The following is a 21,736-nucleotide window of genomic DNA, read 5'->3' as shown; positions in this document are numbered from 1 at the left end:
AATATGCCTGGTGAGGTCATTTGCAGATCAAGAGTTAATGCATCATGCAAACAGCTAAATAAAGGTTACAATCTGAGTGGAATTATTCAGAGCTCAGGGAGAAATCTGGCATTTGCAGTCTGTCACTGAGTTTGAGAAGTCTGGCTCTCTTGGTGTCCCTGTCACCCGGAGACACCCTGCTTTCTGTGTGGCAGCAAGGAAGGGACAGCGGCACTAGATGGTCTTCCTGTAAAACCAGCAAAAACCAGGAGCACTGGGAAGTGTCATGTGCGAGGAATGTGTGGAATGAGGGGTGAGTATGAGCCCGTCTTGGTCCAGGTTACACAGAGTGACATTATGGGTGTAAATAGCTGCTCTCCCTCCCCTCTTTTTCCTCTTCAGGACAGCTGAGGAGCCACTGTCAGGATGGCATATGATTTCCAATACCCCTGGGTAGGAAGGCTGCATGGAGGGCTATGAAGAGCTGTGTGTCTCTTGAGACCTACTGGTTAATATTGCAATCTTTGGGCCCTATCTGATAAGGGCTTCTCGCCCCTGTTTTCCACCAACCTCCTTGAGGATGTCTCTTTGGGACAGGATACACCCTAATTTATGTGATACAACTGGGATAAAAATGCATCGCTTGTAAATACCCAGGCTTTTGTAGAGTTGTCGGTCTCCATAGAGGTGCTGCGTTAAGATTGTGGTTTGCATTTCGTTTCCTTGTTTTGTTTCTATAAGCCAAGTACTGGGATGATTGCGCAGGAAATCAACTGCTATGGGCATTCACTTCAATGGACAAACTTTAAACGAGTCACCAGGGACTGGCTGCTGCTGAGTTCAAAGAGAAAGAGACATCCAAAACCTCTAGCCAAGCCAAGTTATTGTGGGAAAGGTCAGATACAAAGAGGAGAAAACTGGAAGGCACAGGAAGGTGAAATACAGATACTGCTTGTTTTTTCTGTCCATAATTGATCAGATTAAGGCAAGGTTGGAATGGGGATTAAATATATATATATATATACATATATATATATATGTATATATTCCTAAGGGAAGTTTGTCGAAAATCAGGAAATGTGCTATAGTGTATATGTTCCATGAGGTGTGTGCAATAATCTGGGGATGGAAGCAAATTGAGAAAGTTAATATGGTACTTGATGAAATATTGGAAAAATGTATTAGAAACAATAGTTCTGTGCAGGGGAGAAGGTGGAGCAAATGCCATGCTAAGCTACTCCATTTATTCCTTTATTTTTCCTTTCTCCAATGATTTCAGAAATCTTCCCAGGCTCAGATAACTCGAAGATAACTCAAAACCCCACATCCCCAGATCGGGGAGGGGAGGAAACATAAAAGGAAGGAATAGAAGCTTAAAATTGGATGTTGCTTTCTCCCAAGCATACATAAATAGCAGAGACTCCCAAAAAGAAGACTAGAGAAGATTGCCATCTTCTGGAAGGATAAATATCTGCCGTTATTCAGAATACTAAATCTGTTATATGTATGTTTTTGAAACCATTTCTGAAAAAATTATTTCAAAATCTGAATCCTTAGCAATAAAAATCTAATTCAGCCTCACTTCATCAATACATATGCAGTGATCCCAGCTTTAGAAACTGACATAGCATGCTGGATTTTAATGAGACTCTCATCAAGCTTAAAATTAGGAACATGTTAACATTAAGGATTATCAGTAAGAGATGGACTTTATCTATCCTTGAGCCTGGAAAACAGGCTTTTTTTACTGAGCATTTAGAAGCCAAACTTAAGTTATCCAGATGCAGAGAGACTGCACAATGAAAAAGAAAATGACTCTCCTTTTAAACAGCATCATCTGTTATTCTACCTCTTTCAGTAAACTGAGTATATCTGTGTCAAACAGAATCTTTTTATTAATCAAAAAACCTGCAGACAGTCCATGAGACACAGAAACATTTAGCATTGCTTTCAGTTAGCCAGCCTTAGAAATGATTATCTATATTAGAGGAGCTTATGCAGTGAGTAGGATTAAAATAACTGCAGAGCTATTGACCATTCTGCTCAGGGCAGGAAGGGTCAGGAGCCGGTGATGGCACATTCCACATACTGCACTGTGAACCTGCCAGCTCCATTGTGCTGTACAGGGGCTGTCACAGGATGTGTGTCACTCAGAGCTGTCCTCACACCTGCCTTCCAGCCTCAGGCTCTGGTGTTGGAGGCGAGGGATGAGAGCAGATGAACCACTAGTGTCCTCTGTCCCAGCAGAGCAGCAGGCAGGCATGCAGGGAACCTGCCTTGCTCCTTCCCATGCTGGTGGGAGTCTCACCCACTTGGCACTGGGCAGAGCCTTCGTGGGGAAGATGGGCTTAGCATCTTTGGTATGCTCCTCTCCCTTGCAGTTTGATTCAATGTGGTGTAGGTCCGTGCCCTCCAATGACAGTTTGTTCTCATGAGCAGCGATGCCATTCTCACTTTTCACTGTTCTGATACCAAACAAGGTGTATTGACACCGTCAGGTATTGTGGGAGCCTTTAAACTTTCAGGACAAGAGCTCAGAGGGAGCTTCATAGAATCATAGAATCACTTTGGTTGAAAGAGACCCTTAAGATCACTGAGTCCAACCATTAACCTAACACCATCATTAAACCATGGCCCTAAAAACCTCATCTACACATCTTTTAAACACCTCCAGGGATGGTGACTCAACCACTTCCCTGGGCAGCCTGTTCTAGTGCTTCCCAACCCTTTCTGTGAAGAAATTTTTCCCAATATCCAATCCAAACCTCCTCTGGTGCAACTCGAGACCACTTCTTCTCATCCTATCGCTTGCTACTTTGGAGAAGAGACCAATACCCTTCATGGTACAACCTCCTTTCAGGTTAGCAGTAAGGTCGTCCCTGAACCTCCATTTCTCCAGGCTTCACTTCGAGTGAGTGTGAATCTTTCTGTCTCTCCATACTACCTTCCCAAATTCCTCCAATGTGAAACTTCTGAGAACTGGAATTCCTGCTGAACTTTGCACCTTGGTAAAAGCTGACACTACAAGGGACCCTGAAAATCTTCCTCATGCTCCCACCTTTTGAGTATTGGATTTCTTTGACTTGTCACTGTTTCGTACACCTCCATCATGGTGGTAATGCCGTGGTTCTAGTCTACCACTCTGCAGCACTTCTGCTAAGGGGCTCCTTTTGTCATTAAAATCTCCAGCACCCATGGACTGAGGTCTTTTTAGGGCCTGAAATCCTCAGTCCTCAGAACAGATTCAGTTGCAAAAATTTTCCTCTCCCCATTTTTTTCTTCTCCCCTTTCTACGACTGTTAAGTCTGGCCAGGAAGATACCCCAGGGCTGGGTGACTTGTGACCTTTGCCATTCTGCTGAGACTGTGTGCAGGGTGAGAAGTGACCCGACACCAAGGGTGCTGGTAGTGTCTGAGCTAAGGTCATTCATTCCCTGAAGTGCTGGCCAGAGAGCTGCCAGCTCGCTCCATACAAGCTCTCAAACAGGCACCGTATGGAGATGGTTGGGATTTGTCCGTGTTTTAAGGAAACTTTCTGTTCAGTCAATACAGGTCACTGCTTCTGCACTTAATCCTGGCCTGCAGCACCAATCGCTTCCCATATAATCTCCCAGAACAGCTGTGCTGTGATTGCATTGTGGATTACAAAATGACCATTTTCCACAAAACAGCTGCTGGCTGGAGGGATAGCATTTAATAATCACTAGGGATGGGGGGGTGAGGAAGGATGGGAGGAGACAAAGGAGAGAGAGGGTTTGAAGCAATTTGGTTTCTTGGAGTATCTAGAGATGAGCAAAACAGCAAACAAAGCCTAAGTCCCATTTCTGCATTGCTCCTTCAAATTAACAGGACTTCAAGGACTTGCTGCCAAGGTAAATTCAACTCTTCTTTTGGGGCTACCAGTGATTGTCAGTAAGTGCTTGGCTTTTATGGAGGGAAACTTTTCTGACAATGTTCTCATGAAGGAGTAGCTCAGATTTGCTTCTCATTCCCCATGTCCTCTGCACCCCTGATCCAGTTCCTTCTTCTGACTCATTTGTTTCTTATTTTTTTTTTGCCTCTTTCCTTATAACTTGTTCCGAAATTATATGGCTTTTCAACTACTATCATAAATCAACTGAAGAGAATATTTTTCCCACTACTGAAGATTCAAATTTTAAAAAAATGATTTTTGTCAATATTATGAATGGAAAGATTTTCTTTTAAAACAAAGCATGACCAAACTGAAACACAATGACAGAAAATCTTATAATCAAGCATTGATGAAAAACTGAAAAACTTTGTGTGCTGAAGGTTTCTGTTTTCAGGTGAAATATCATGTTTTTGAGGGAAGCAATTTTATCTACAGGGTGTTTGAAAAGATGGACCCAATCTGAAATCACTGTATCTCTACAACTGTAAACCACTCATGAATGAAACTCTTCCCACTTGAAAGCGTGGGGCATAGAGTTTCAAAGGATTACTAAAGGTAACTCATTAAACCCTTTGTAAGAAATATGCTAATTTGAGACTGGATCCATCCTTTTGAAACACCCTGTATAATTTTATATTCAGTCATAAGCCAAATTTTCCACTGAAAAAATTTCAGTGAGGATTTTGCCACCAACCTTAGGCCGAAACCTTCATATAATTAAGTGTTCCTAGTACGTGTCTGCTCTATGAAAATGGTGATATCCAACATGCCTTCAGGTCATGGAAGTAATTAGTTATGATATCACTACGATTTTACCATCTCCAGGGTGCAGCGTCTCCATTGCTGAAAGAAATGCATAAAATAATGCATGAATTTTTCAGGAGCTGGTATTTTCTTGCCTTCAATGAGGATATTTTGGATCAGGCATGCATAAAATAATGCATGAATTTTTGAGGAGCTGGTATTTTCTTGCCTTCAATGAGGATATTTTGGATCAGGCATGCTTTTCTCACTGTAAGGAGGTGCTAATGATGTCCTGCTTTCCAAGAGGAACTTCAGCACATTATTGACCACAATTTCGAGCTTGCTGGTTAGCAGAACAAATGCTTCCAGCTGCACTACTTTTAGCTGCAGTGCAGTCACAAACAATTCAAAGCTCAGTCTCATAGAATTTATTTATAGTAGTGTCCACAGTATGCAGGGCCTTTGTCACACATTGAACATTGTGTGAGTCAACCAGTTATGTGAAGAGGACTGGCAGCAGGCAATATCTGTACAAAGCGAATCTATCCATGGGCAAATAGATTTTGACAGTCATAAATAGGAAATGGTGGGAGTATCTGGATGAAGTTGTGCCAAACATAGGGAGTGCCATGTGGGAAGAGGCATGCGTTGATTATATGTAAGTTGATGTGTGGGTAGATGACATCTAATCAATCCACAGAGTGGTAAGCTGGGTTTCTCAAAAGTCAGTGCAGGGTTTTGCAGGAACCATAAAATCTTAAGCTTCCTTGTGAGTGAGAAAGACCACAGGACCCTGGTATACAAACTGCCTTCTGAATTACTTTTTCCAATGAGATGAAACAGAGAAGAGTGTTAGCGACAATGTTTGCTCTGAAAAAAAAAGACCTTTGGCACTTTGTTTGAGAGCAGAGACACTGTCATCCTATCACCCTACCGAATTTCCGAATGTGCAGAGCAGTGCTTGCTCAGGTGGAGGGACTGCTCTGAGGTTTGTTCTTGAGCTGCCAGGTCTGAATACCTGGATGTGCCTCCTGCGCAGGTCACCGCCTTGATGTGTGGCCTTCAGTGATCTGGGAACATTTTGCTACCTTTCCCCACTGTGAAATCAATACAGTTGCTACCTCCCTAGATACAGTCATGAACTTCTTGAAAGAGTGTTTTGGCAGCAAGTACATTTAGTTGGACAGAGCATTCATCAGGACCCATCTAAAGGCAACAAATGGTATTTGGGGAAGTTGGTCAGCAGTTTTTCCCTACCACCTCTGAGATGGAGTGAATATGATATCCTTCTCATTTTGCTCATGTGCTCACACACCCTGATGTACTCAGCCCCACTATGTCTGCTGGGTCACTGGTACAGATGTTCAGTGTACTTCGAAATGGTTGAAGCTGACCTATTGCTCTACCACCCTGGCTTTCAGGAAATGTTTCTTCCATGCTGGGTGAACTGCTGGGATGTTGTGAGGAGGGCAGAGCACTCATAATCCCTCCCCACGGGTGCACGCTGGGAAGACCTGGGATTCGTTAGGCTAGGCAGGACAAGCAGCTGGTGTGACAGTCCCTCCTGTTTGTGTGTTGTAGATGGAGCTGCTGAAGGGATTGCCATGGCGCCGTGCTTTCCTGGCTGTCATCCTGAACCTGTTGGCTCTCACCCTCTCCACCACCGCCTTGCTTGGCAGCTACTGGTGCACCGGGACCCAGAAAGTGCCCAAGCCTTTGTGTGGGAAGAGCAAAGCCACCAAGTGCATCGGTGTCCCCATGCCCCCTGATGCAGAGGGTAGCAATGTTTCATCCCAGGAGGTGGTGCACTACAGCTGGGAGACCGGGGATGACCGCTTTGCCTTCAGATACTTCCACACGGGGATGTGGCTTTCCTGTGAAGAGAGCATGGAAGGGCCAGGTAGCATCTTGTCCAGGCAACCACAATTTCTACCCTTATATTTACTCCACAGGAGTCTGGAAATGAAAGGCAGGAGGCTGACAACACTTGGGAGAACTTCATTTTCTTAGATGGCATCAGGCCTGTGCACTGCTGTGGTCATTATATTTCTGTCCTTTATTAGCATGTTTACAGAGGGGAAAAGGGAGAATGGTTGCCTCTGGTGTGCCCTTTGGCCTGGCGCAGGGGCTGTGAAGTGCAAGAGGTGGTAGTGGTGGCAGTGACTTTGTGATGGCATCATTTGCCCTGATGTGAACTGGGGTGAGCCTCCTTTCCCTGTCCTCATATCTCCATTCCTACACACAGCTTACTTTATGCTCTCCAGAGTGCATTTGTGCGTGTCCCCTCAGAAACATAAGCGGTGTGATTTTATGCAATGCTGTCAATTCTGTCATCACCGTGAGGACTGCAATAGTTGGTGTTCTCCTTAAATTACCAAACTGAGCAGTTTTGTGAATTGAACAGGGACTTGGCTTTCTAAAAAAAAAAAAAAAAGAGAGAGAGAGAAGTACTGCCTTACAGATACAGAAAACCTGGAAGATCTGAATCCAGAAGAACTAAAGTGTTTCCTTCTCTGGAGATATTCCAAACCTGCCTAGACACATTTCTGTGCAACCTGCTCTGGGTGAACCTGCTTTAGCAGGTGGGCTGGGCTAGATGATCTCCAGAGGTCACTTCCAACCCCAGCCATTCTGTGATTCTGTAAAGCTTGGAGGCAAATTGACCTGAGGATTAGACCTGCAATATTGTAATTTTTTCAGTTGTTTTTGTGATATTGTAACAGGTTTCATTTGTGGTTTTTGACCATATGGGACTGGCACTGCAAACCCTGGAGTGCCAGGGACCGGTCACACAACCTGTACTAGACACCTTTGCTGCCTCACTTTACCCTTGAGCTGCTCCTGTCCAGTCCTGCTGAAGTCCTGCTGAAACCTGTGGCACACCAGCACAGGTGGATGCTTTGCAGCACACAGATGCTCTTTACAGCCTGGTACACACATCAAGGATCAGAACTGACCCAGAAGGTGGCCAACAGGGAGATTTATATCTAAAGATACAATGATGAAAGTTGCTTTCATCAGGCTCATTCCCCTGAGCCCACCATCCTTCCTTCAGCTCTTCTCCAGCACTAACATCTCACTTTCTTTAACTAAGCCACCATTCTAGTATGGCATTTCTCATTTCCTTATCTGTTGCTGTCAGAGTCTGAAAATAAAGAACTGGTGAATAAAAGCAGACAGAAGGGGGGTGGGAGCAGGAGTGAATGTGCTTGAAACTCTCATGTCCTAATGAGAGGGCTGCTTCATTATGAACATTTCCAGACGTGCTGTGGAAGGACATGTGTTTATTTGGGACTGCTTTGGGTAGGGGTGTGTTTCCATGGTGCTTGTGGGAATGGGACTGCATCCCTTGACAGCTTTCTCTGAAAGACTTGTCTGGTCACCAGGCAGTCCTGGAATAACCTCGAGGGCTGAAGGAATATAGAGAGTGCGTTACATCTGGATCACAGCAGAGCATGGGGTAGAGCACATAGCCTTAGTCCCCTGCTTCCTGTAAATGGAGTGCAACCCAACCACTTCTGTGGGTCTTTGAAGCAAGAGACAATAACAAACAATAAGGGGCTACCATGAGAAAAAGGGGTTTGAGCTGAGCTGGATAAAGGATTTCATTATTGAGGCTAATCTCAAGATCAATTTAGATGAGCCATTACTGAATAACCTCATTAAAGGTGAAGTAGCAAACCGCAAGTTAATGAGGACTGCAGATGGCACTAAACTGGGTAGCATCCTGAGAGCTGTGGATGACAGAAGTAATACAGGAGATTGGGAGAGATTAGAACTGGGGGTAGAAATTAAGAAAATGAGATTCTTACATGAAGAACAGCAGGCTGATACTTCTGGGAGAAAACACTGTGCCAAGGAGTGGAGAGGACCCTCAAATGCCGTAATGCAGTATGCAGTAAGAGAGACTTGCAGATAATAATGATGGACCCTCAGCTGAGACAATAGTTTGCATCTGGCCAATATAAAAAGCCAAAGCAAATATGAACACCATTTGTCCAAATAGCATGCCTAAAATGTGAGGACAGAAGACCATATTTCTGTGTGATTTTCTGCCACTTAAGAGGGACTTAACATCTCTGTCATGTAGCATTTCACTTGGGAAGATGTTTTTTGCTGTTTTCTTTGGGAAGCAGTGCTGGAACTGCTCTACTGAGGGTGTAGTGAGTGGGAATTCACATTCTCAGCAGAAGCCGGTGGGTCTGCAGTCTGTTATAAGCTACATCTTTAATAGGCGTGACCAACAGTGATGTTGTGAACAAGTAGCAACAGATTTTTATATTCAGCAGAGCCTTGTGGGATTTACAAATTGCTGAAGGTTTTTTTTTTTTTTTCCAGGCAGACATTACCTCCTCCTACCTTGCACCAGTGAAGGTCTGGAAAGATGGTCAGAAAGAGAGTAGAGGCGAAAAGATCTGATGGGTAGACTCAGGGATGACGAGCTATGCAGTGAAAAGAGACTGAGAAGTAGAGATTTCCTTTATGTACCCTGCATTGTTTTACAAACTAATATATTTGGTTTTTTGTTTCAGAAGAGAAATGCCGTAGCTTTATTGAGCTTTCACCGCCAGCAGAGAGAGGTAAGAGCAAATCCCCATAGCTCACTGTAGCTGCCCAGTCTATCTCCTTGGGATGGAATACCTGCAACACTTCACCTGTATGAGGACACCAGTGGGTCTCCAAAGAGCCACACATGAAATCCTGGCTTCATGGTTGCTGAAAGAGCCAAGATGTCCTCCAAAATGTTTGCCTAAACCACTTTAATCTGTGAGGTCAGTGCTGGAAACCTCAGACCCTCTCCCATATGAAGTGGGATTTGTCTCATATACAAAGTTGCCCAGTCTGAGCTTGTCATCTTGCTGTAGTCAGTGGGAAGGGGATGGATGTATCTGAGGACAGTCCTTCCCATGTATGCTACATGTTGACTCAGGGCTTCAGTTTTGGGGTCTAATGTGGTGACTCTGGATGCTGAATCACCTCTTACTTTGTGGTAAGTGATCAGGACATCTGAAAGTTACACTTTCAGGGTGAAGTCCTTGCCTCATCAATGTAAAACTTCATTTGGGTTGGAAAACTCCCCCTTCCTGTCATTGTCACGTTTCAAATTGTGCTGGGGATATCTTCAGCATACCTGGATGTATGTGTACATACGCAATGGAGATTTTACTTACTGAAAGCTTTTCAACTGGTGTGGGCTTGCTAAGTATAGCCTGAGATGGGAGCTGGAGGCAAGTCATTTCAGAGGATGTTTATATGTGAAGAGAAAGGTCTGGGATAAGGAACATGTGTCAGTGTTTAAGACATGAGAGCAAGGGCTAGAATAGATGCTGGGCAATCGCAAAAGCCAGCAGGGAGGTGAGTAATTTGGGGGAGCTTATCTTCTTTTCATGCCTTGTTTCCCCCATTTTAAAAACACCAGTAAACTCCTGACCTGCTTTTATTAACTAATGTACATTCCCAGATGAGGGGTCCAGTGTGAGTGGTGTGCAGTGGCATCGCTGTGCAGATTAACCTCAGTCATTCTTGGCACAACAGCAGGGTAGAAAAGCCTCCCCTGCTCATTCTTTTGGGAAACAGTTTTCACACAATTCAAATACTGCTGGTGTTACAAGACCATTTTGAAGTCCACTTTGTCATAAAATGAATGACCTAACTGTATTTACTGAATAACTCTTGCATTTACTGTAAAATTCTCACTTCACAGGGAGTAGCAATGCATTTTCCTGCTTTCTCACCTTCTTGTGCTTCATTCCCTGCCCAGGCTTCTTCCTCTTTTGCTTCCAATGTCTTCTTTATAGACTGTTTTACTAAGTAAGGAGGTTTATGCAACCAGATTATGTGTCTTTGTAGATCTTTCTGTCTGTCCTCCCTCACACTCCTCCTACTGCTCCTTGTCTAATTGCAGCCCAACACTGCTAGAAAGGCCATGTCCTGTAAGACATTGAGCTCCTACAAATTAATTGGAAGATCACTGTGAGCTCAAGCATGACACTGTGGTCTTAACAGCTCTATCACCTGCTTTTGCCCCTTCCTGCACATGGCATCATCTTAACATGACCTTGGCCTTCAGTGCAGCCATCATTACATAGTTGGGCCAGCACTGGAGAAGGTGGTGTGGCTACTCATTGCAAGCTGGACTGGGTGTGTGCAGAGCAGCTCCACATTACACAGGCAGCACTACAAGTCCAGATTACATGGCATATGTAGTGAGCCTGGTCTCACAGGAAAGTGATGCAGAGAGGGCATGTGTGTTGCCTGCAGCCTCCAGGACACTTTTGTCAGTCCAACCTCTAATGAAATATTGTTCCTGATGATGCTGCAGCAAGCAAGCCAGATCCTTTAAGCAGGGAATGCAGCTCATAAATTCCTGCTAAAGAGCTGGGTGACTCTATGGCACTAATGATGTTGAGTAGTCAAGTCAGTGCCACATTAATGAGGATTTTCTCCATGCTCCTTTTCCCCAGTTGAATGTCTCCTCCATGGCCATTAATACTTGCTAACAGTAGTGTTCACAGTGCTGCTTCATTTGGCAGATTAACATTTCTTCATCAGTGAATCCTGTGCTCTTCCACAGCCCAGCATTGCAGAGTGACTTATTCTCTTCCAAGTCCTACTGTACAGTAAACTCAGCTGAGGACTGTGGTGTCACAGTCCCGCTGATAATCCTGGTATGAAAGCACTTGTGCTCACTTCAAGCAGTAGGGTGAGTGGTGAATATTACTGCACTAGCTGGATATCCACCCGAAGGAATATAGTTTCATTTTAATTGGGGTTTCTGTGAGAAATACAAGCCTGCAAATGGGATATCCTGGATTCCAGAGGCCAGGTCCTAGTCATTGCCACAGGATGCTCCATAATGTTTTTTCTTAACCAGTTAAATTCCAGGTTAAAAGTAATTTGTTTCTACCGTTGTGTTTAGAAATCTACTGTGAAGGTCACTACACAAACAGGAAAGAACATTCTAACATGCAGCTCAGATGTTGTCATAGCCAACCTATGAACACTAGATCATGTGCTCAATAGCTTTCACCCTGCCTTTTGCCCATGGTGTCTTCCTTGCTGTTTATGAGCAATGCTGTCTTGTTTACAAACAGCTGGTTTAGTTCCTCTCAGCTTTTCCAGTGCCAGACCAGCCAAGACATCTTCTGTGATGGACTTTCTGTCCCCTTCAGCATCCTTTAAGCCCTTGCTCACAAGTTGGTGGGATTGCTGTTGGGTGTTCGTTATTTTCCTTCTTTCCCTTCTTTCCAAAGGATGTCCTTTCAGGGTTGGGTTGGGAAGTGGAAGTATTCTTCCTTGAACAAACCCTCCTGTATTGATGTGAGGAGTTTCTGGTTCCTGGCAGGAATCCTGTGGCTGTCGCTGGGATCAGAGATGCTGTACATTAGCTTGCTGCTCATCAGCTTCATCCTTCTGATGTCAGAAATGCTCCATACTGGCAATCCTGTCTGTGGGTTGAAGCTCAATGCCTTCGCTGCTGTCTCCTCAGTGCTGTCAGGTAAGTGTGTTCCTGCAGATTTGGAATCACAGCAGCAGGAGAGCCTCCTCTTCCACATAAAGCTGAAATACGCAGCTCTGGTTCCCACTGTAAATTCCTTGCTTTCTTGTCTTCTTGTGTCAGGTCTCCTTGGGATGGTGGCACACATGATGTACTCTCAAGTCTTCCAGGCAACAGTTAATCTGGGACCAGAGGACTGGCGACCGCACTCATGGGACTATGGCTGGGCATACTAGTACGTGAGCTCTGAATCCATCTTCACCTCCCCAGCCCTTTGAGTTTCATCCATGCTACACCCTGCTGAAACCCGCCTCCTCCCTTCTTGACCTTCCATGTTTCCAAAGACAGGTGTACTATGGTTTTCCTACTGCTAATCTCCTGTCTTTGCCTCATCCCCTGCTTTAACAAATAGTCACTGAGTTACTTAAATGAGTAGCTACCAAGGACTGGCAAAACAATGGGGTCATACCTAAACAAGTGCCTACTGACTAATCAGGTTTGCCCAATGCTGGTTTGCCCTGTTCGGTCTCAGCTGTTCCCTGTGTGCAGAGGCCAGTGTCACACCTGCGATGATGTTCTCAAACACACCTTGTTTTTCTGCAGTTTAAATAAGTTGCATGCTAGTTTGGCACCTTCACTAACCAAATCCAAAGGACATATTCCTGCAGCACCATACCTAGACACATGCTTAAAGAAGTGGACACTGTAACTAGGAAGAGCAGCTGCAAAAAGCAGGTGGCTCAGGGTTCCTTTTTCTAAAGGCTAAAGGAGCCAACTGCAGCTGTTACACCATAACTGACTCGAAAAACAGATGGCTGAGCTTTGCAAGTGCTCATGGAAAGTGAAGGCTCAAATTGTAATGCTGTACTGACAGTGAGCACACTGATTCTTCAGACTTAAACACTTCAGTGCCATGTGCCAGCTGCGGACATCAAATGTCAGCACGGTTGTCTGGTTATGCTCAAGTAGACATGCCTGGTATCCATGAAGACACTGAGCAGCCCTGCAATCCAGAACTTGGTTCCAAGCTGTGCTGTCCTGCTCTAACCAGTTACAGACTTTCCTGCTGCCCTTTTTCTTTTCCCTGCATCCCTCCCTTTCCTGTGTCAAGGATGACCAGTGTTCACCCCACCAATCTAAGAAGCATGCTGTGGTGGGATAAGCCCTAAGAACTGTAATGTTATGAGCCGTAGTCTTTCTAGTTCATGTCCATGCCCAACAGCTTCTGCCTGGCAAATCAGGGTGCATCACGGTGCATGCAGGTCAATTCCTTAACCTACTTGGCTTCTCACAGCATGTGCTATTCTTGTGTCTCTTCTGCAGCATGGCCTGGGCCTCTTTCACCTGCTGCATGGCCTCTGCTGTCACCACTCTCAACACCTACACCAAGACAGTGCTGGAGTTCAAAAGGACCCACATCAAGGGCTACAATGGGAGCTTCAAGGATCAGCCTCAGCATCACCAGTGCTTCATACAGCAGCAAATAAGCAGCTACTATGAGCCCCACAACAAGCCTCTCCGTTCAGTCTCTGAGGGAATCGACTTCTACTCTGAGCTGCAGCAGAGAGTGCTACAGCGAGAACCAGAGCTGGAACTGGATGAGGTCTTGGGACACACGATTGGGGAGGAGCGCTGTTAGGGATGAGTGCGCAGGGACAGAGCAGTGGGGTTTGGGAGGCACAAGAGCTCTGAACCAAACAGTAGCACCACTGTTAGCAAATTTTTGAGAAACTTCTTTCCTCTACTGTTTGGGGAGTGAGAAGGTGGGCACAGGGCCAGAACAAAAGCAGTGCCAACAGTAGCAGGGTGGGTCCTCCCTGATGGCAGTTTGACAGATGTCCTCAGCTGGGAAGGGTAAAACTGGAAGGACATGTTGCTGGTGCCAGGTGCACCCAAGGTCTTTCAGAGTTGAGGTAGATGTCCTAATCCCAGCAGTATTGCACCTGGGAATAAACAGACAGCGCCATCTGGCTGGCAAATTGCTGTGCTGCGCCTCTTTGAGTGGTGTCACATTGACCTTCCAGCAACCCTCTGGTTCAGTGCTATGGTGAATGGCATTGTTGCTCATATTCATTGGCTGTAATCCCCTCTGAATACCCTATTTATTCCTCATTTCCAGGCCCAACCTCCTCCTCTCCCTGCCCCCAGATTAAAAGTGCTGCTGCAGCAGGAATGGGGGGTTGCTTTCAGATACATCTCTCCTCTTTTCTATCTGTAATGATTCTCACATACTCCCTTCTTGCTTTTTCCCCCAAAACTGCCCATTCTGAGGTACTTCCTGTCTATCTCTTTCTACTGTGGTTCTCCACAACCTTTAAGAATCCTTGGCTGAGCTTTTTTTTGTTCCTTTTCATCGGTCCCCTTCTCCCCGTTGTAAAAATATCACAAACAATCCCCAAATCAAGCAAACTCATAATCTCTCAAAGGTGAAACAATGCTTCACATGACACACTGATGCTGTACACAGTATTTATTTGCTCCATTGCAGTGCACAGTTCAAATACATTTTTCCAACAATATACAGATACTCTTCATTCACAGTGGGGATGTGTCTGTGTGTGGGTAGGGTGAATTCACATTATGGAGGAGCTAACGTCACTGAACTTGAATATCAGTTCTCTCAGGAGAGTAACTACTTCACGTAACAGCCACTTCACCTTTTCCAGCAAGGTGGTGGCTAGACAGGAGGGAAGGGGCACTCCTGTTTAATCCTCATATGTTACTGGTCCTCACACTTTCAATCCGTATTATGCAGCTGTATTAACTGACTATATATTATAAACACTAAACCCTGCCTAGAGGAAAATGCCAGACCTAGAGCCATTGCTACAGTTGTGCTAATTATATACACAGCTATTTACACAAAAATACCATTGAACATATACAAACTGTTCACAGGCTCTGACATTAAGAGAGCAGGGCCCAAAGACCAGCCTTGGGACTTGCAGCTAATCCTGAAGGGCTACCCTGGAAGCTTTATACGGAAATGTAGGGAAGGAAAAGAGAGAGGGTGACATGGCAAGGAGAGGCGGCAAAAGACCAGAAGAGCAAACCCATGGTAGATGTGTCCATCTGGACCAGAGTGTCAAAGTCCTGCCACCACCTTGCCACTCACAGGGAAGCGTGGGGAGGCTGGAAGGGCATGTACCAGCAGGAGGACAGAAGAGTCCCTTGCAATCCTCATCTTAGCCTTGCTTTGCCTAATGTCAAAGGTCAGACTTCGAAAGGCATACTGGGAAAACAGTTCCTATGTTGTTAACCTGCACTATAGGGAGCTGCTGGGGCACCAGAGTGGTTGGTTTATATGTGGTCATTTTTATTAGAAGAAAATGAATGCAAATGTCAACAACTACAACACAGGAGACTGGTGGCACGCTCATAGGTGTAGTTCAAAGTACTAAACATAGTGAGAGCAAATGTGCCCTGGGGGTAGTTTGTTCCTCCTGGAACCCAATATAAGGCTGGCCTGGCAAGAGAATGGTAAAGTTGAGCTCAGGATAGAGGTAAAATGCACATAGCTTTCCAGTTCTGCTGCTGTCTGAGCCTCTAAACCCTGAAGCAGTGGTGTGGGAATCAGTTTTGCTGTAACTGAATCCAATGTGATCTTTACATTGCCAGTGGGGATGTGCTGGGAATCTATCCCAAAAGGGCTGTGGTGCAATTGCAAAGGGGAAATCAGCCCACTGGACTGCAGTGTGATGTTACAGTGACACTTCAGGTTCATAAAAAGCTTAGAGATGAAGAGGACACAGAAATAAGACGTGAACCTTTCAATTGTACATGATCCACATGAACTCGTCTTGAACTTGAAATTAGGAAAATAAATATACAAGAATTGGCAAATGCTGTGGGGATCATCTTTCTCTAGACCAGGCAATTCAGCCAGAGAGCTAGTTTGTTCATGAGTTTAGTGACAGAATGGAGAAGAGGGCTGAGAGCACAGGAAAGGTTGTGGACATAACTAGCCCTGCAGGACCCAGAGGGAGGCTTCTGTCCAAAAATATAAATATTAAAGCAGGTGGTGTCCTTTAGCCACACCATTTGCCTTGAGTCATCACGGCCTGCTCTAGTCCTAGAGCTTGTTTGACTGCCTGGAAATACTGTTTGGACATAAAAAGGAGTGTCCTAAATCTTGTTCATAAATTAAACATACAAAAAATATACATATATTGTATAAATTCATACATATATATATAAGCGCCTTGCTTGACATATATATATATGTATATAAATTCTAAATTCACATTTCCATGTTACCTGGAAGGAAGCATGCAATAACAGCATATGGAGGAGGAGATGCTGAACAAAGTTCTGGTGCAGGACAGGTCTGCCAAGGACTAACCTGCCTCCAGCATCATTCCTCAGAGAGCTGAAGAAAGGGGAAATGCTTTTAGCCCCCATTTCCTCTACACAGCAGTTTCCCTGAAGATCCACAGAGCAACTTCCAGTATTTCCCACACAGGCCACAGGTCCAACCAAAATCTGAGGAACCACCAGGTTACAGCTGGAAAAGGAAAGGCAAACAAAACCCAAAACCTATTATCAACCAATCTGGTAGAAAAACATGGTAATTCACAGATCAGCAGCTGAACCTGGGCACCAGTATATGGAGGACCCTTGTTTGCCCATGTCAAAACAAGTGATCTCCGTCCCACCTCTATTCCCTCTGTGAGTCTGTCAGTCCTTTATGACCAACACCCCTGGTTCTTTTCAAGATCCCTTTCCTCGTCCAATTGCCAAAGTAACGGCCTCACAATCTGTCCAGCTTATGCCCAAAGGGGCAGCCAGTCATCTTGCAAACAGTCTCTTTGCATCCCACCAGTTTCTCTGCATCCCAAAGAGCACCTGTGTCTGTAGCGAAGAGATCAGATGTTTTCAAAGGCCTGGATTTCATTAGGGATTCCTGCGCAATCTCACCTTCTGAGGAAAGTCAACAAATTTCAGCCGGGCAAGAAATCGCCTCACTTCTCCACGGCTGATTTTGGGAGTGGTGGTGTCCTTGAGCCACACCATTCGACCTTGACTCATCATGGCCCACTTCAGACCCAGCTTGCTGACCGAGAGAAATCCTGGCTGCTTTTCAGAGGTTGCAGTTGTTGTCACAGTGATATGAAATGCATCCTTCTGGAGATCATTAATTCCAACTGGTCCATCAGAAAAGGAAGAGAAAATATTGGTGAGGAATAAATGGTTATGTTTCTTCCAGAAGAAATCTGACAGTCTTTGCTCAGTCAAAACATCCACTGGACTGGGGGTATATTCAGTCTGGCTTTACAATTGCACGTACTTCAGTTAATCAGGGAAAATGATTTTAAGTTAAACATTTTCCATGGAAATAAACTGAAATTTGGATCAGGAATGGAAGGGTTTGGTTCCAGGTGATGTTTTTGAGTTTGACATAAGACATGCACATATTTCAATAATGCACTTCACTTTCAGAGAGCTTTCCTTCCCACACCTATTAGCAGATATTGCTTTACTTCTATAGAACGGGAAACTGATAAAGCACGGGCAAGTCAGTTCACTCCAGTCACTGCAGAATGATCTGCACAGACTTCAGAAATCCCAGTTTCTACCAAACCTCTCTAAAAATTATATTCTATTTGTTCTTGACTGAGCTGTTTTTCTGTTGTGTCCCTATGTAGCATATTTTCTATGCTTCCTGGCCTACTGGACTCAGTGCTGTATAAAACGATCTTTTCTCACATATTCTGCTATGCTCAACAGGCTGGATGTTGGTTGAAGTGCTTTAGAAAGAGCAAGGTTATCCAACAGGGACTGTACAACCTTGTAGAGATATTAAACCCAGATCTACTTGTTCTTGAAACACACATTTAAATATTTTGGATTCCCCTTTTCAAAAAGAAAGAGGAAGAAAAAGCACAGCTGCTATCCCAGAGAGTAGAAGAAGATGGCCAACAAAGGCAGAAGTGTATCTGAGGTGACAGAGGAAAGTTTCATAGTGATTCTTCATGCACCACCTTAAATCATAAATAGCTCCCTGGAAAGCCAGGGAAATTCTAAGATATAAGACATGCGTGAAACCAAACTCAGACCTTTCCTCGCTTAAACATGTGAAGAAACTTGGTGGGTCTTCTACTTGCAAAGTAGGGGTTGCACAGAATCCTCCTTCAGGAAGAAGATGAACCTTATTTCACATTGCTAGCCTATGTGTGGTGGACCTCAGGTGCTACCTTTAAAAGCACAGCTACACGTAATTATTACACAGCTACCTCTCCCTTCATATTTCTTTTTTTCTTTTAACATAGGTAGTTTCTCCTCCATTTGTACTCACCTGCTGAAGCGATGACTTTGTCTGTGGCATTGGTGAGGTCCAAAAGGACTGTAGGAAAAACAGGATGAAGGAGATAGAGGTGGTGCAGCCCTGGGTGCTCAGGTCTGGGACCAGGTTGCTGTTGGAATGAAGGACAGACAAAAACATTGCAGCTGGCTAGCAAAGAGGGTTTAGCTTTGCCACAGAAATGAAGAAGTTTTCTGTCACTGTGCTGTCTTTATGTGGATCAGAAAATCAAAAACTCTACGGTTTTACAGAGATGAAATCCTGCTAAGTTTTTTTTCTAAAACAGAATTTGTTCTACATCTTCTGTTTGGTGTGCCTGAGATCTGGTTCTGTCAAAGCCAGCTTGATGGGTGAAGCTACAGTCTGGAAGTGTGAGTCTCCATGCTGATCTGTGTGCCTGCATGCAGAGAAGCAGCACTCAGGGACTGGGAACAAAACTGCAGTAAAAATATCTCAGTGTTGCAGAAAAAATGAAATTCACACAGAAAGTTTTTGTTTTGGGGATGCGAACATTCTGTCAATAAAACTTTCTGATGAAGAATTTGCACACGAAAACTCCAGTGTTCAGGCTCAGAGAAGTCAGAGTGTCAACGCAAGAGGAAAATATGTCCCTGAAAGCCTTCTTGTATGGCAGGTTTAAAGTTCAATTACATTAGGAATAAAAGACAGGGACTGCATGTACCTCAAAGAGAAACCTCCAAGTGAAGAAAGGATGCTTGCTCACCAGACTTTGTAACACAGGTTGTGCTTCATCAGCCCAGAAGAGAAAAACAGACTTCTTGTCCAAAGTCATGACTGACAGCGCATCAAGTTGTTGCTTCTGCCACGGAAGTTCTTGGTTCCAAACAGGGAGGCCAGATTTGCCATCTACCACCATCACCTCAAGGCAGAAGAGAGATTTAGCATTAACAAGTGTTCAGGTTTGGGTGTACGAAAAGCCTCCTTGCAGTGGCATGGACTGTGCTGGTCCCTTTCATGCCTGTGGCCACAGTGTGATGAGTGTCAGGCATAAAATGGGAAGAGCGAAACATGGGCAATTACTTGTCCCTTTCTACCCAACCTCCCTCACTCCTACACTGCCACTGCCCTCCTTGTCTTCACTTGATTTACCTTTTTTTTCCCATCGCCAGTCTGTGCTTGCAGCATGAAGTCCAGAGTTTGGTCAGCACCGAAGTAACCTGGTACAGGCTGGCTGCAAATTTGGAAAAAGAAACAGCCCCATCACAGAAAAACAGGGATTTCAGATGGAGGTAGCACACTTACTTTCACTCTCCATTCTGCCTCTTAAAAAGGCAGGATTTGGCATGCTAAATAGGATCTTTCATACACTCAGAACTATTCTGGCTGTCAGGAACCATTTGCTGGTGGATCAGAGAAGTGAAAAATCATCAAGCAGCCCATGGTGCTTGTTAGCCATTCTTCAGAGTCATCTGTGTGGAGGGCATTTCTTGCTGGGCTGTGTAGACATCTGTTAATCACCCTGTGACATTAATCTGCATTGTTATTTGCTTAGCACGAGAACTGCGCGGTTTTGCTATGGTCATAAAAAATTACCCAGCCCTTTCAATATGCATCGGCAGATTTGACCTCCTGCTGAAAGTGCATTTCCCAGGCTGCCTTAGCTGCGTGAAACAGCTCTTAATATACTCACCATTAACGTCAGCTCATGATTCTTTGTTTTCTTGCTGCTGGTGGTTTTACAAGCCTTTTCATAACCTTCAGCAGTTTAAATTAAGTCCCCTCTCATCCTCTCCCTTCTGAGTGACATAACACTATTACTTTAATATCTCTTATTCTAACTATTTTCTAATCATCTTGCCTTTGCTTTCTGAGTCTTATCTCTGTCTTCCTTACATTCACCACAGCTAGAAACAAGGTTCTAAATAAGCACAAACAATTCCTCAAAATTCACAGAATCGGAGATTTTATGGGAAGGCAGGGTCATCAGAAAATGTCCTCCCTCTTCTTGTTTATGACGGATTGCTGTATTTAACCAAGTATCAGTGGGCTGATTTTGACTAGATCTACCAGCCATGAGGCTTGCTACGGAAATACAAAGATGAGATGAATTCATGGACTTCTCGTGACAGTCAGTTCTAAGGATTCATCTCACTCAAAGAAACATGCCTGCATTTTCATTTCCTTGAACATGAATGGCTAGCACTCCTAGGCACTTGTTCTTACTATGGCAAGATTAAAATGCGTGTTGGCTCCCATTACTTGCACATGCTTATGAACTCACCTTTCAGGCTTCTCTTTGGTCATATAAATCCACTGACTTAAATCTTCCATGCCAAAACATTTTTTCCAGCCCGTTTCTCCAATTTTTTCCAGCTTTCCCTTTAAAATGTGCATAACAGAATGGTTCCTGACCAGCAATGCCACAGTACAGTAGTGGCTTGACTTCTATACTTTTATACTTATATACTTACAATATTTATACTTACTGCATCAAACAATGTCATTCACTTTACAGACACCTTTGGCAACCAGAACCAATGCTTTCAAGGCAGTATCATGGGAGACTCTTATAGCCTGAAAGCTCTCCAGTAGCAAAAGGAAGTAGTCGGTAGTTCTATCAGCATAAACTTAAAACCTCTCCTAAGGTGCCTCTTCTTGTGTCCCTTACAGGTTACAGTCAGTGACAGATCTCACAAACTGAATGCAGGCAGGCATGTGTATTTTAGATGCTACCAATCAACTGAAAAATCCCCTTGGCGCTTTCTCAAATGAACCAGAAGGCTAGTAATTATTCCTGCCCAACAATAATCCCCACAGCAACCTGCTATTAATCCTCTCTCATCTGAAACATCCATTTACAACACAATTTTCAACTGCTTACTCAATTTCATGGTCTCTGAACTTCGCCCTTGTTTTATGATTACTGATTCTCCTTTATGGTTTTCCAGGGATCTTGTCAAAAGCTATATGGAAATACAGCACATCTGCAGTGCCCAGGCTGTTTTTATCAGAGACTGTTCCCAAAGGGCTGGACTCAGTCTGCCCGGCTGGAGTGGTGTGTCTAGGGGCAAGTCTATCCAGAAAGAAAGGAGCTCAGCTAGCTCTGTAATCTTTTTCTTATGAGGAACTGGGCTTGGGTCTGTTTGATTATCTGGTGATACCCCTGAGCTGAATTAGTCCCCCAGCCTGTGTTTCTCAAGCAGAATTTCTCTATGTCCTAAAAAAAATACCCTCTTAAATAAAACCTTGTTCACAATATATTCAGTTTACTAGATTTCATCTCTCTCAATTCCCAGAAAACAGGCAGTCCAGGACTTCAGCACAGTGGCCTTGAACAAGAA

The 21,736-nt window shown here is 44.3% G+C and overlaps 2 protein-coding genes across 3 annotated transcripts in view; one reads left to right on the top strand and one right to left on the bottom strand.

Moving 5' to 3' along the window:
* Positions 1-3,712: 3,712 nt before the first annotated feature.
* GSG1 (germ cell associated 1) lies at positions 3,713-19,927 on the top strand. Its single transcript, XM_065837628.2, has 6 exons — positions 3,713-3,850; positions 6,217-6,535; positions 9,168-9,215; positions 11,981-12,133; positions 12,257-12,368; positions 13,457-19,927. Exons 2-6 carry the CDS (start codon positions 6,217-6,219, stop codon positions 13,770-13,772), a joined length of 948 nt encoding a protein of 315 aa, XP_065693700.1. The 5' UTR covers positions 3,713-3,850; the 3' UTR covers positions 13,773-19,927.
* The window catches only part of FAM234B (family with sequence similarity 234 member B), a 22,513-nt gene continuing 15,365 nt past the window's right edge, over positions 14,589-21,736 (bottom strand). The window contains exons 9-13 of one of the 2 annotated variants that reach the window (XM_065837616.2): positions 19,545-19,626; positions 19,159-19,314; positions 18,429-18,546; positions 17,051-17,277; positions 14,589-16,637 (exon numbers count right to left, since the gene is read on the bottom strand). In XM_065837616.2, the coding sequence (XP_065693688.1) occupies positions 16,632-16,637; positions 17,051-17,277; positions 18,429-18,546; positions 19,159-19,314; positions 19,545-19,626 (589 nt within the window). In that variant the 3' untranslated portion in view covers positions 14,589-16,631. Of the gene's footprint in view, positions 17,278-18,428; positions 18,547-19,158; positions 19,315-19,544; positions 19,627-21,736 lie in introns of both variants that reach the window. The other variant, XM_065837608.2, reaches the window with a different exon arrangement.

Source organism: Patagioenas fasciata, chromosome 1, assembly GCF_037038585.1.
Source record: "Patagioenas fasciata isolate bPatFas1 chromosome 1, bPatFas1.hap1, whole genome shotgun sequence".
NCBI lineage: Eukaryota > Metazoa > Chordata > Aves > Columbiformes > Columbidae > Patagioenas > Patagioenas fasciata.
Note: the sequence above shows the minus strand (reverse complement) of the source record. Positions and strands in the feature narration are given on the sequence as shown.